The 14,306-nt window shown below is 37.3% G+C and overlaps 1 protein-coding gene across 6 annotated transcripts in view; it reads left to right on the forward strand.

Moving 5' to 3' along the window:
- Positions 1 to 14,306, forward strand: part of BCAS3 (BCAS3 microtubule associated cell migration factor) — a 799,405-nt gene that overhangs the window by 286,425 nt on the left and 498,674 nt on the right. For all 6 annotated transcript variants that reach the window (XM_037808130.1, XM_037808128.1, XM_037808132.1 and 3 more), the window contains exon 9: positions 8,052 to 8,128. In XM_037808130.1, the coding sequence (XP_037664058.1) occupies positions 8,052 to 8,128 (77 nt within the window). The remainder of the gene's footprint in view (positions 1 to 8,051; positions 8,129 to 14,306) is intronic.

Genomic DNA, 14,306 nt, shown 5'->3' on the forward strand with positions numbered 1-14,306 from the left:
AAAAATAACGTGTCTTACAATACAATAGTAAGGACAGCAAATAACACCACTACCAAGAATCCCATATTCCTCCCTATATCCCCCTCTCATATACATTTAGCATTGGCATATTGCCTTTGTTACATTTAATGGAGGTATATTACAATGTTACTGTTGACCATGTACTCCAGTTTGCTTTGATTATGTTTTTTCCTGAATACCATCCCTTTTTCAACTCTCTACATGGTTGACATTCATTTGCTTTCCCACATGCAAAAACATTTTTATATTTGTATATTTAGTAACAGTCATTGGCCACTCCAGTTTTTTGCCGAGTTATACAGTCCCAGTCTTTATCATCTATCTTTACCTCTGGTGTCATACATTCTCCTATCCCATCTCTTTCAGCTTTACTCACAGACATCTTTGTTCAGTGTACTTACAATACTGTGCTACCATCACACAGTATTACGCTATCTATTTCTGGATCTATACAATCAATCCTAAACATTCTGTAGTCCTTCAGCATCAAATGGCTGGTCTCTGCCCTCTTTCTATCTCCTGATCACCTGTGTTGTCAGCTTTTAACTCCCAAAGTTTGTTCATTAATGTCTGTTCATATCAGTGAGACCATACAGAATATGTCCTTTTGTTTCTGGCTAACTTCACTCAACATAATGTCCTTAAGGTTCATCCACATTATTATATGATCCATGTCTTTTTTCTGTCTTACAGCTGCATAATATTCCATCATGTGTATATACCACAGTTTGTTTATCCACTCGTCCATTGATGGACATTTGGGCTGTTTCCATCTCTTGGCAATTATGAATAATGCTGCAATAAACATTGGTTTACAAATGTCTGTTTGTGTCTTAAGTTTCAGTTCCTCTGAGTATATACCTAGCAATGGAATAGCTGGGTCATAAGGCAAATCTATATTTAGCTTCCTGAGGAACCTCCACACTGTCTTCCAGAGTGGTTGCACCATTCTACATTCCCACCAACAGTGAATAAGTGTGCCTCTTTCTCCACATCCTCTCCAGCACTTGTCATTTTCTGTTTTTTTGGATAATGGCCATTCTGGTAGGTGTGAGATGGTATCTCATTGTGGTTTTGATTTGCATTTCCTTAATAGCCAGTGAAGTCGAGCATTTTTTCATATGTTTTTGAGCCATCTGTATTTACTCTTCAGAAAAATGTCTGTCCATGTCTTTTGCCCATTTTTTTAATTGGATTGTTTGTCTTTCTGTTATTGAGATGCAGGATTCCTTTATATATTCGGGATATTAAACCCTTATCTGATATGTGGTTTCAAAATATCATCTCCCATTGTGTAGGTTGCCTTTTTGCTTTTCTGACAAAGTCCTTTGCTGTACAAAAGTGTTTAATTTTGAGGAGATCCCATTTGTCTATTTGTTCTTTGGTTGCTCACGCCTTGGGTGTGAGGTCTAAGAAACCACCTCCTATCACAAGATCTTTAAGATATTGTCCTGCATTTTCTTCTAAGAGTTTTATGGTTTTGGTGCTAATGTTTAGGTCTTTGATCCATTTTGAGTTAATTTTTGTATAAGGTGTGAGATAGGCATCCTCTTTCATTCTTTTGGAAATGGATATCCAGTTCTCCAAACACCGTTTATTGAACAGGCTGCTCTTTCCCAGTTGCTTTGGCTTCACTGTCTTATCAAAGATCAGTTGTCCGTAGATGCGAGGGTCTAGTTCCAAACACTCAATTCTATTCCATTGGTCAGTATATCTGTCCTTATGCCAGTACCATGCTGTTTTGAGCACTGTAGCTTTGTAATATGCTTCAAAGTCAGGTAGTGTAAGACCTCCCACTTTGTTCCTCTTTCTCAAGATATTTTTGGCTATTCGGGTCACCTTACCCTTCCAAATAAATTTAGTTATTGGTTTTTCTATTTCTGTAAAGTAAGTTGTTGGGATTTGAATTGGTATTGCATTGTATCTGTAAATCAGTTTAGGTAAAATTGCCATCTTTACTATATTTAGTCTTCCAATCCATGAACATGGTATGATCTTCCATATTTTTAGGTCTTGTTCAATTTCTTTTAGCAGTTTTTTTATAGTTTTCTATGTAAAGGTCTTTTGTGTCCTTGGTTAAGTTTATTCATAAATACTTGATTCTTTTGGTTGCTATTGTAAACGGGATTTTTTTCTTGATTTCCTCCTCTTGTTGCACATTACTTGTGTATAGGAACACTACAGATTTTTGCGTGTTGATCTTGTAGCCTGCTACTTTGCTGTATTCATTGACTAGTTCTAATAGCTTTGCTGTAGATTTTTCTGGATTTCCTACATATAGAATCATGTAACCTGCAAATAGTGAAAGTTTTACTTCTTCCTTTCCAATTTGGATGCCTTTTATTTCTTTTCCTTGCCTAATTGCTCTAGCTAGAACTTCCAGCACAATGTTGAATAACAATGGTGATAGTGGGCATCCCTGTCTTGTTCCTGATCTTAGAGGAAAAGCTTTCAGTCTCTCCCCATTGAGTATGATGTTACCTGTGGGTTTTTCATATATTGCCTTTATCATATTTAAAAAGTTCCCTTCTATTCCTATCCTTTGAAGTGTTTTTATCAGGAAAGGATGTTGAATTTTGTCAAATGCCTTTTCTGCATCGATTGAGATGATCATGTGGTTCTTCTGCTTTGATTTATTGATGTGGTGTATTACATTAATTGATTTTCTTGTGTTGAACCAGCCTTGCATACCTGGAATAAATCCCACCTGGTTGTGGTGTATAATTCTTTTAATGTGTTGCTGGATTTGATTTGTGAGTATTTTGTTGAGGATTTTTGCATCTATATTCATTAAAGAAATTGGTCTATAATTTTCTTTTTTTGTAGTATCTTTGCCTGGTTTTGGTATTAGGGTGATGTTGGCTTCATAGAAAGAGTTAGGTAGCTTTCCCTCTTCTTCAGTTTTTTTGAAGAGTTTGAGCAGGATTGGTACTAATTCGTTCTTGAATGCTTGGTAGAATTCACATGTGAAACCATCTGGTCCTGGGCTTTTCCTTTTTGGCAGCTTTTTGATGACTGACTCAATCTCTTTACTTGTGATTGGTTTGTTGAGGTCATCTATTTCTTCTTGAGTTAATGTTGGTTGTTTATGCTTTTCTAGGAAGTTGTCCATTTCGTCTAAGTTGTCTAGTTTATTTACATATAGTTGCTCATCGTATCGTCTCATTATCTCCTTAATTTCTGCAGGGTCGGTAGTTATATTTCCTTTCCCATTTCTGATTGCATTTATTTGCATCTGCTCTCTCTTTTTTTTTTTTGTTAGCCTAGCCAGCAGTCCATCAATTTTATTGATTTTCTCAAAGAACCAACTTCTGGTTTTGTTGATTCTCTCTATTGTTTTCCTGCTCTCAATTGCATTTATTTCTGCTCTAATCTTTGTTATTTCTTCCCTTCTGCTTGCTTTGGGGTTAGTTTGCTGTTCTTTCTCTAATTCCTCCACGTGAACTCCTCCAAGTGAATTCCTCTCTCTTTTCTTTTAATATAGGCATTTCAGGCAATAAATTTCCCCCTCAGCACCGCCTTTGCTGCATCCCATAAGTTTTGATAAGTTGTGTTTTCATTGTCGTTTGCCTCGAGGTATTTACTAATTCCTCTTGTAATTTCTTCCTTTACCCACTGGTTTTCTAAGAGGGTGTTGTTTAGCCTCCATATGTTTGTGAATTTTATGACCTTCTGCCTTTTATTTATTTCCAACTTCATTCCGTTGTGGTCTGAGAAAGTGTTTTGTATAATATCAATATTTTTAAATTTGTTGAGACTTGCTTTGTGACCCAACATGTGGTCTATCCTAGAGAATGTTCCATGAGCACTTGAGAAAAAAGTGTATCCTGCTGTTGTTGGATGTAGTGTTCTATAAATGTCTGTCAAGTCCAGTTCATTTATCACACAATTCAACATCTTTGTTTCTTTAGTGATCCTCTGTCTAGATGTTCTATCCATTGATGAGAGTGGTGTATTGAAGTCTCCAACTATTATAGTAGAGGTATCTATTTCTCCTTTCAGTGATTGCAGTGTTTGCCTCATGAATTCTGGCTTGGTGCATAAATATTTATGATTGTTATGTTTTCTTGATGAATTGACCCTTTTATTAATAGATAGTGTCCTTCTTTGTCTCTTAATTGTTTTCCTTTTGAAGTCTAATTTGTCTTATATTACTGTAGCTACTCCTGCTTTTTTCTGGTTGTTGTTTGCATGAAATATCTTTTCCCAGCCTTTCACTTTCAGTCTGTTTTTGTCCTTGTGTCTAAAGTGAGTTTCTTATAGACAGCATATAGATGGGTCCTGTTTTTTAATCCATTCTGCCAGTCTGTGTCTTTTTATTGGGGAGTTTAATCCATTTACATTTACTGTTATTACTGTAAGGGCAGTACTTTGTACTACCGTTTTGTTTTTTGGAATTTATATGCCATATCTTATTTTTCCCTCTCTCTCCTTTTACATTTCCTGATAATCTTCATTTCTGCACTCTTCCCTAACTCTCTCTCTCCTGTCTTTTCCTATCAGCCTGTAGCACTCCCTTTAGTATTTCTTGTAGTGTTGGTCTCTTATTCACAAACTCTGTCAGTGTCTGTTTGTCTGAAAATGTTTTAATCTCTCCCTCATTTTTGAAGGAAGGTTTTGCTGGAGATAGAATTCTTGGTTGGCAGTTTTTCTCTTTTAGTCTCTTAAATATACCATGCCACTGTCTTCTTGCCTCCATGGTTTCTGCGGAGAAATCTGTACATAGTCTTATTGACCTTCCCTTGTATGTGATGGATTGCTTTTCTCTTGCTGCTTTCAGAATCCTCTCTTTGTCTTTGACATTGGACAATCTGACCAGTAAGTGTCTTGGAATAGGTCTATTGGGAGCTATTCTATTTGGGGTATGTTGTACTTCTTGAATCTCTAATTTTCTGTTTTTTATAAGAGTTGGGAAATTTTCAGTGAATATGTCTTCTATTACTCTTTCTGCCCATTTTCCCCTCTCTTCTCCTTCTGGGTTATCCATAACACATATATTTGTGCATTTCATGTTGTCACTCAGCTCCCTAAGACCCTGCTCATATTTTTCCATTTTTTTCACCATCTTTTCTTTTGTGTGTATGAATTCGAATGACCTGTCTTCCAGTTCACTGATCCTTTCTTCTGCCTGTTCAAATCCACTGCTGTGTCCCTCCATTGTGTTTTTCATCTCCTCCATTGTGGCCTTCATTCCCATGAGTTCTCCCATTTGTTTTTTGAAGTTTATGAATTATACTTTATGGTCATCCAGTGTCTTCTTTATATCCTTCAGCTCTTTTGCTGTATCTTCCTTCATTTCATTGAATTTATTTAGCATTAGTTGCCTCAACTCCTGTATCTCAGCTAAGCTATTAGTTTGTTCTTTGGCTGGTCCATATTTTCGTGTTTCCTGGTATGGCTTGTTATCTTAAGTTGTCTAGGCATCTGATTTTCTTGATTAGTTTATTTTGGAGCTTGTTTTCTGTCTTTTACCTAGGGGTTTTCTTGTTGGTTGGCTTTGTTCTCTGGCCTCTGTTATTCAGTTCAACTTATTCTAGACCTCTAACTTAGGTTCTGTTTAGCTGATCAGAATTTTTCCCCTCTTGTTTTTTCTTTCTTGCTCTGCCTCTATGTAACCTTTTTGTGAGTGGGTCTCCTCAGATATGGTTGACCCTAGTCAGATTTTCCCAGTCTGGTGAGACCCAGGTCTCATTGGGAGGGTATGGAATTTTCCTGAGAATGAGACCTTCCCATGAGTCCTTAGAATTGGTGCTTTTTCTCTCCTGTCCAGCAGGTGGCGCTTGCCAGCCCGCAGCTCCCCGACCAGTGTAAGGAGGTGTGGAGACCTTAGTTCTCCTGGTGACTCTGATCCTGTCAGGGGCGTGGCTGACTGAAGTTGGAATCTGAATTCCAGCCCCTGGGGTCTGAGTTCCCAGAAGGAGGACTGCAAGTTGAGCTGGACCTCCCTCCACTCTCCCAATCCTCAGAACTCCAGTTGTCTCTCAGGGGCACTATTCCCTTCTCCCCTCTCCTCTTTGGGGCATCTCCAGCTAGATTCCTTGGTCAGCCTGAGTTGCCAATTAAAGACGGGGGTGGAGACCTTCAGTAGTGAATACGGAACTCAAAGACGCTGTGGGCACTCTGTCTACCCCCAAGCCCAGCCTAGTCCCTCAGCCTGGGCTTTCCGATAGAAAATAACCACATATGTTACTTTTAGATTAGAGAAAATAGAAAAGAAAAACAAGAAAAAGAAAAAAGAAAAAAAAAAAAGTCCCTTTTAAAAGTCTTTCCCCAGCCTGGAAGTTTTGTCAGTGTCAGAATAGAGCATTTAAAGATATACTTTGGGCTATTGTCTGATAATTACTCTCCAACAGCTTCAGTTCCACCCCTGCCGGGGGCTATTGAAATGCAAAGAGATAAGGGATCAGTGAGAAGCCAGAAAGGACAAAATGTAGGGGGAAAAAAATGGCTTTTTTGGAGTCTGGGAATGGGTGCCCGCTTTTACGTGTCCCCACTTCTCGGAGCCCAACCCTTCTTTAGCACCCCCAGCTCCCAAAATTAGTTAATTAATTTGTTAATAATTCTGCAGTTGAGGCTGGGTTGAGCCCCCCTTCTTGCCCTCAGTAGATTGCTGTTTTTTTTTTTCTTTCCCCTTTCAGGGAGCCAGCAGCAAGACAGTCTGTGAGGTCTGGGTGGGGAAGGGCGCCAGACCCCTGGCCTGGGGAACTTGCAATGTTCACTGCGATCTCAGCTTTTCCTCCAATTCCAAACTTGTGTCCGATGTGTGACTGGTTACTGGAGACCCTGAAAACACTGTTTCATATAGTTCTTGGGTAATTGCCAACTGCTCTAGGGGAGAGATGAAATTCTGCACCTCACCACTCCACCATCTTGCCCCCCATGCATAGTCTTTTGAATTTACCATTATTCAAAATAAATTAAACTACCCTTGTGGAACTGATTTTGTGTGTGCCTGTGTTTTGGGGATAGTCTCCTGGATTATTTTGAAAACATTTTCATCTCTCATTTGTCTTTTCTACAATTGCGCTCTATTGAGTTTCCTACCTTCTCTTTATTGTTTTACTTTAAGCCTTTTAACCTAGGACTGATGGTTTATTGGATTCTTATGTTAAGAGCTAGGAAGGACAGTATCATTTATTATGTGTTGTCAGCAATGTAAAGTATTATGTCCTTCATTAGCAAATGAACAAAATTAGTAAAGCATGTATGTTAAATATGATGTTTTTCTTTCTTTTTCCTGATTATTAACATCTATTGCCTAGGTTTACTTGCTCCAAATATTGAAAAAATAAAATAGTAGTATATTAAATATTTAACAGTGATTATAATCTTTTATTTGAAACTTTGACTATTTATATTAATATCCTTCAAGGAATAGTTCTCTGAACTTTAAAAAAATAGCTGTATTTTGGATGTATTTTAGGAATCTCAGTTAAAAAATAATATAACAGAATTATTTTCCAGACTATTTATAAAAAAATACCTCTATTTTGGATGTATTTTAGGAATTTCACTTAAAAAATAATGTAACAGAATTATTTTCCAGACTATTTATAAATCTTTGTCACTTGGAGAAAAATAATTTGTGATGATTATGATTAAATTTTAATTTTAATTTATTGACTCAATCAGAAATCACTCATTTATTGCGAATAGTAGTGCTAGTTTTTTTTTTTGTTTTTTTTTTTTTTGACCCATGCCTCACAGACAATTTTGAGTGATAGTTTATCTGTCACTGGAAAAAATAGTTTTTAGAGTAAAAAAAAAATTCTTGTGGCAGCAGTTGGTTTTCCCATTGTGATCACTTTTCTTTTTTCTAATCACCCCTATCTCACTTATCTACAGAGTTTTGTAGTTTGTATTTTTACCTTTCTAAGGGGTAGATATTTCTAGCCTAAATATGATGAGAAATGTTGGTATTTTCTTGTTTTTAACATGCATTGGTAGATATTTCTGATTTAACTTATTCATGAATTAATTTAAAGAATTTCATATTCACATTTTTTTGTTCTTTTCTTTCCTAATTTTAGGATCCTCGTTGTAGTCTTGCAGGAGAAAATTGCTGCCTTTGATAGCTGTACTTTCACCAAAAAATTCTTTGTCACGAGTATGTATCAAATTGTTTTATTTCTTATTATATGCATTTGAGTTTATATTTTTTATTTGATAGAGTCGGCAAACTAATTGTTACCATATTTTTGTCTATTTTATGGTTTTTCGCTTATGATATTTGCTGGCTGCTGTAGATGTTCTCAGATTCGGTACTTCAATTTTATATTTGTTCTCAGCGTTACATTTTATTCATATCACTGAGTAGTCCACATAATGAGGCAATATAATGTTGGAATGGAAGTTCTCTTGAATGAAAAAACGTGGTCTTTGGGAAATGCTTTTTAAAGACAAATTCCTATTGTCCTAGGAGAATGATTGTCCTTGTTTTATTTTCCTCCATTATTCCTAGCTTTATATTTTATGTTCCTATTTTTATAGTCTCTAACTTTTTCTGCCAATATCTGATAATCTTCTTTTACCTGAAATAGTTGTAGGAAACAGTTCAAGATGGGTGACCTTAGATTTTTTCAGGTATGCAAGTGTAACATCAAACATATGAAGTCATAATAGAACCTATTTGAATCAAGTGTGAGCATATTTTTCCATGTAAAGTTTGTTTTAGGATTTCCTTTTGTAAGTTGATTGTTGAAGGATTGATGGTTTTCTGGTTGTATGAGACTAAAAATGTGAGAAGTTAGAAGGCTCTTTTTTTTTTTTTTTAAACGTAGTCAGATAAAACAATACTTTTTCCTCTTTCTCTTTGACTTAACTTCTACAGTTGACCATGGAAGATACAGTTGAGCATGGATAAATACAGCTGAGTTTTTCCAGATAGTTTGATTATGTATGTGCTGTAGAAATAGTTCTGTTGGAAAGGATCTCAGTTGTTTTCTGTCTAGGGGGTCACAATCATATTTGCTGAATCTCCTGAAATATCCCATCGGTTTACAAACATTCTTAAGAGTTTTGCAGTATACCTGCTATAAAGCACTGGATGGTGGACATTCCTTTCCAATAAGAGTTCATATTCTTGATACATTAAATATATTATATACTATATATTTACTATATACAATATGTGATATAGTAATATATTAATTCATTACAATACATTTTGGTTAACATTTTATAGAATATGAAGAAGGCTATAATATATTTCTCTCAAAGATCTACAGAGGTAATAATGGAGATGGTGAAGTTCATTGAGATATCACAAAAGCTAATATATGCTAACCAGAAATTTACATTTGTATTTCTAATACCGAGGATATTGGCTAGCACAACTTAGGCTATCAGTTAATACCTGTTAAATGAGTGAATATGTTAATACAGTTAGCCATTAATTATTTTATGCTGATTAGAAATTTATGGGAATTTTATTAATTATTAACTGTAGTTCAGTAGGCAGAATCTTCCGTGTTTGTGTATATGCCAAAAAATGTAAAAGCATTAGTGGAGCAAATATTCATTACTAATACCGTCTTCATTCATATTTGGCAATGTATAACTTGGGAAACATTGAATCTTACATTAATTCTTTGTAATTATATAGCTCTTGTGCACTGATACATTATACTTCTGTTGCTCATTACAGTGTATTTTATGTTGTATTATGTATTGCGTATTATATTTTATATCTACAATTACAAGAATTAGGGAAACAGACCTAAGGAACAACCTACGTATCTATCCAGTTCTTCCAATTACATGTAGTACAGAGGAGTGTGAATCAGAACAGAGCAGGAACATTTTAGCCAGTTTTAGTTGCCAGGTTTTCTTGAGCACTTTTTTTTCATATCCTATCAGGTGCTTTCACTTTTTAAAATCAGATCAGGAATGAGGATTGTGGAAAGATGTTGGAGTAGGAAGCTCCAGAAAACAGTCCCTCCACCAAAACAACTATTGGACTGGTAGGAATGGTCTGAATCAACTATTTTGAAACTGTGGAGTCTGGTGGAACATGTGCTTCATCCCAGGGAAGAACTGGAGGAAGAGGCTGGTAAATTGCCATAAATATCAGTGTATTTTACCCTCTGTGCTGTGGCTACCATCTCTCTTCCCCCAACAGTATGGCAGGAAGCAATATGGAATCTACTCCAGGCTCCTGGCACAGCTTGCTATGGCCAGGGTGGGGTATAAGACCTAGTCCTCTAAAATCCAGGTATATGTGGTCTGCATTTAGCAGCCACTTTGGATTGCTGGGGGCCCGGCTCTGGGGTTGGCCGTTGTTCTAATCCCCCTACAGGGGCAGTGCCTATTTTCTTTTTCCTCATTTCTCTTTCCATTCCCCTAGTTTGGAAAAGTCACAAATTGATGTCTTCGTCTGTCAACAACAATAACAAACTAGTATTCCCAGAGGAGTGGGAGAATTAGATTTCTGTACTTAGAACCACATAATACTCAGAATGTCCAGTTCTCAACAAAACATTGCAAAAGACACACACACACACACACACACACACACACACACACAGAAAAAAAAAACACTGGAAAATATGACCCATTCACAGAAAAAAAGGAATTGCTAGAAACATCCCTGAGGAAGCTCATACATTGGAACTATTAGTCAAAGACATAAAATCAGTATTCAGTGAGCTAAAAGAATCCATACAGAAAGAACTAAAGGGAATTTGGAAAATGTTGTCTGACCAAAATAAAGAGATGGAAATTATAAAAAGGAACCAAAAATAAATTTTGGAGCTGCAAAGTATAGTAATTAAAATGAACAACTTATTAGATTGATTGAACAGCAGATTTCAACAGGCATAAAAAAGTGTCAGTGAGCTTGAAGACAAGACAATTGAAGTTATCCAGTGTGAGGAGCAGAAAGGACAGCCTGAAGGACCTGTGGGATGTCATGAAGTGTACCAGCATATGCATCATTGTAGTCCCAGAAGGGTGAGAAAGGGGCAGGAAAAGTATCTGAAGAAGTAATGGCCGAAAACTTCCCCAATCTGATGAATATATATATCCAGTAAGGTCAGTGAACACCAAGCAGGGCAGACTGTAAGGGATCTACACCAAGACACATTATAGAGAGATTCCAAAGATGGAGGGACAGTCTACTAGGATTGCTCCAGCGTGCTCTCTCCCCCACTCCCCCCCGCCCAAAATCTTTGAAAAAAATAGCAAAAATCAACAGAGCCATCTTCCTCAGAACTCTGGTTAAAAGGTTGCAGTAGCGGGGCGAGTGCCGAATGAAGAAAATACAGCTGTAAAAAATGGTAGGAGAAGCTTGTGGCACCCTTGCTTGCCTCCCCCCACCCCCACCCCACCATCTCATTCCCAACAAGGTGTGGAGCCAGTCTGTGCTCCCATTGTGGGTCTTTGTCCCTGTTCTGGAGGGAGCAGAGTAACCCCCATGCGTGCAAACTGGGGTGGCAGCCTGAAAGACTGAATCATGAATGCATCTCTGGTTCAGCCTTGCAGGCAAAAGTAGCTTGGGGACAGCTAAAGCATTATAAGAAACAATTAAGTGAAATCAGCCTGGTGCAAAGGATTATGTACTTTAAGTCATAAAATAGAGCACTGGGAGGGGGAGAAAGTCTATTTTCGTAGGGAGTGAGAGGGTGTTCGGATTCCTATTAATGGGGGAATTCCTAAGACCACAAGCAAGCACAAATCTGGGATAAAGCTCAGAAAAGATAGAGAGGACCCTGTACTTCACCTTTGCCTCAGGCTGATTTTCTTGGTAGGAAGGCTAAACTCTGAAGGAGAGCACCAACCAAAGCAGTTTTTGCCAATTTGAGAAACTGTGAAAGGTTTGTTTTGCATTGGCTTATTTGTTTTTTTTTTTTGTTAGCTCCTGAAAATAAAAGATTATAGACAAAGAAACAGGAAATGACAGCCCATCCAAAGAAAGAAGATAACGATTCAGTCCATTGAATTGGAAAATAATTCTCTTCAACAAATGGTGCTGGATATCAATATGCAAATGAATGAAGATGAACCTGTACTCCACACCATATACAAAAATTAACTCAGTATGGATCAAAGACCAAAATACAAGAAGCAAAAACATAAAACTTTTAGAAGAAAATGTAGGGAACTATCTTGGGGACCTTGTGTTAGTCAGTGGTTTCCTGACTTTATACCAAAAGCATAAGCAACAAAAGAAAAACTAGATAAATGTGATTTAAAAAATTAAGAACTTTTATGCATCAAAGGATTTCTTCATGAAATTAAAAAGACCATCTACTGACATTTGCATAGTGGTGTTTGTGGAGGCAGTATTCATGATTTGCAATGGGTGGAGGTGGCCTCAGGGCACATCAACTGAGGAACAGAATGGTAAACTGTGGTGTATGCATAGAATGGTATATTGAGCAACTATGAGAAGTAGTGAAGCTGTGAGACATGCAATGAGGTGAATGGATCCTGTAGACAGCATTTTGAGTGAAGTACACCAGAAACAAAGGCAAACGCTGTAATGCCTCACTGATACGGACTAACTACAATGTGTAAACTCAGAATTTAATCTTAGAGCACAGACTATTAGGGGAATGATTATTGTAATGGTCCCTAGATTGTAAGCTCTTAGAGCAGTCAAATCTTTTCCTGAATTGTCATGGCTATCTCCAGACTCTGAGATGCTGATCCCTTTGTGTATAACCCTGATTGGTCTCTGGAATATTGGGTATATCTTGTGTGACACCTGAAACTCAGAGCTAGAGCTTGGCAGATATGAATGTAAGTATTAGCACATACAGCAACTGTTTAAAAAAAAGCTGAAAAAGAGCCAAGACTTCAATTAGAGATATAAATGAAGCAGATCTGGTTAAGACTAGTGCAAATCAGGCCAAAGGATAAAGGTCAAAACTGACTGAAACTTCAACTTCCATGTGAGACCAGTGGAAGAGATGTTTATTTGGTGCAGGATCTGTATTTTCTAAACAGTATAACCTCTACGGTCAGTTTGTTCAAACACCATAATTACATGGAACTTTGAATAGGAAATGAGATATGGTAGGTTTGTATAGGTTAGAGTGAAATAGCCACACATCCCAAAGTAATTTGGGCAGAGAATAAAAATATATATGCAGGGCCCCCATCTGAGGAGCTGGGGGAAAATGCGGAAGTCTCGAACTTCTTCACCTGGAATATCGCTGATAGTCTCACAAACATTGAGGACTGACAGATTAGTATGCCAAGCCCTCTATCTTGGGCCTTGCCCTTATGAAGCTTGTTACTGGAAAGGAGAGGCTAAACCTGCTTATAATTGTGCCTAAGAGTCTCTCCCTGAGTACCTCTTTGTTGCTCAGATGTGGCCCTCTCTCTCTAGCTAAAGTCAGCTCGGCAGGTGAACTCATGCCCTCCCCACTACGTGGGACCTGACTCCCAGGGGCGTAAATCTCCCTGGCAACGCAGGATATGATTCCCCAGGATGAATCTGGACCCAGCATCCTGGGATTGAGAACATCTTCTTGACCAAAAGGGGGATGTGAAATGAAAAAAAAAAAATAAAGTTTCAGTGGCTGAGAGATTTCAAATGGAATTGAGAGGTCACTCTGTAGTCGCACTATATAGATAACCCTTTTTAGGATTTAATGTATTGGAATAGCTAGAAGTAAATACCTGAAACTATCAGATTCCAATCCTTTGTAGCCTTGACTCTTGAAGAGAATTGTATAACAATTTAACTTACAAGGGGTGACAGTGTGATTGTGAAAACCTTGTGGATCACCCTCCCTTTATCCAGTGTGTGGATGGATGAGTAGAAGAATGGGGACAAAAATGAAATGAAAAATAGTGTGTGTTGGGGGATGATTTGGGTGTTCTTTTTTACTTTTATTTTTTATTCTTATTCTTTCTGGTGTAAGGAAAATGTTCAAAAATAGATTGGGGTGATGAATGCGTAACTATATGATGGTACTGTAAACAGTTGATTGTACACCATGGATGATTGTATGGTATGGGAATATACTTCAACAAAGCTGAATTTAATTTAAAAAAAAAGACCATCTACAGAATGGAAGTAAATATTTGTAAACTTCCAATAAGGGTTTAGTATACAGAATATGTAAAGAACTCCTATGACTCAACAACAAAACGGCAAACAACCCAATTTAAAAATCTGCAAAGGTTTTGGATAGACGTTTCTCCAAAGATGATATACAAAGAGCCAATAAGCACGTGAACAGATTCTCAACATTATTAACTATTAGGGACATGCAAATCAAAACCACAATGAGATCCATTTCACACCTACTAGACTGGCTGCTATTGAAAAAAAT

The sequence above is a fragment of the Choloepus didactylus genome, chromosome 18 (genome assembly GCF_015220235.1).
Source record: "Choloepus didactylus isolate mChoDid1 chromosome 18, mChoDid1.pri, whole genome shotgun sequence".
NCBI lineage: Eukaryota > Metazoa > Chordata > Mammalia > Pilosa > Megalonychidae > Choloepus > Choloepus didactylus.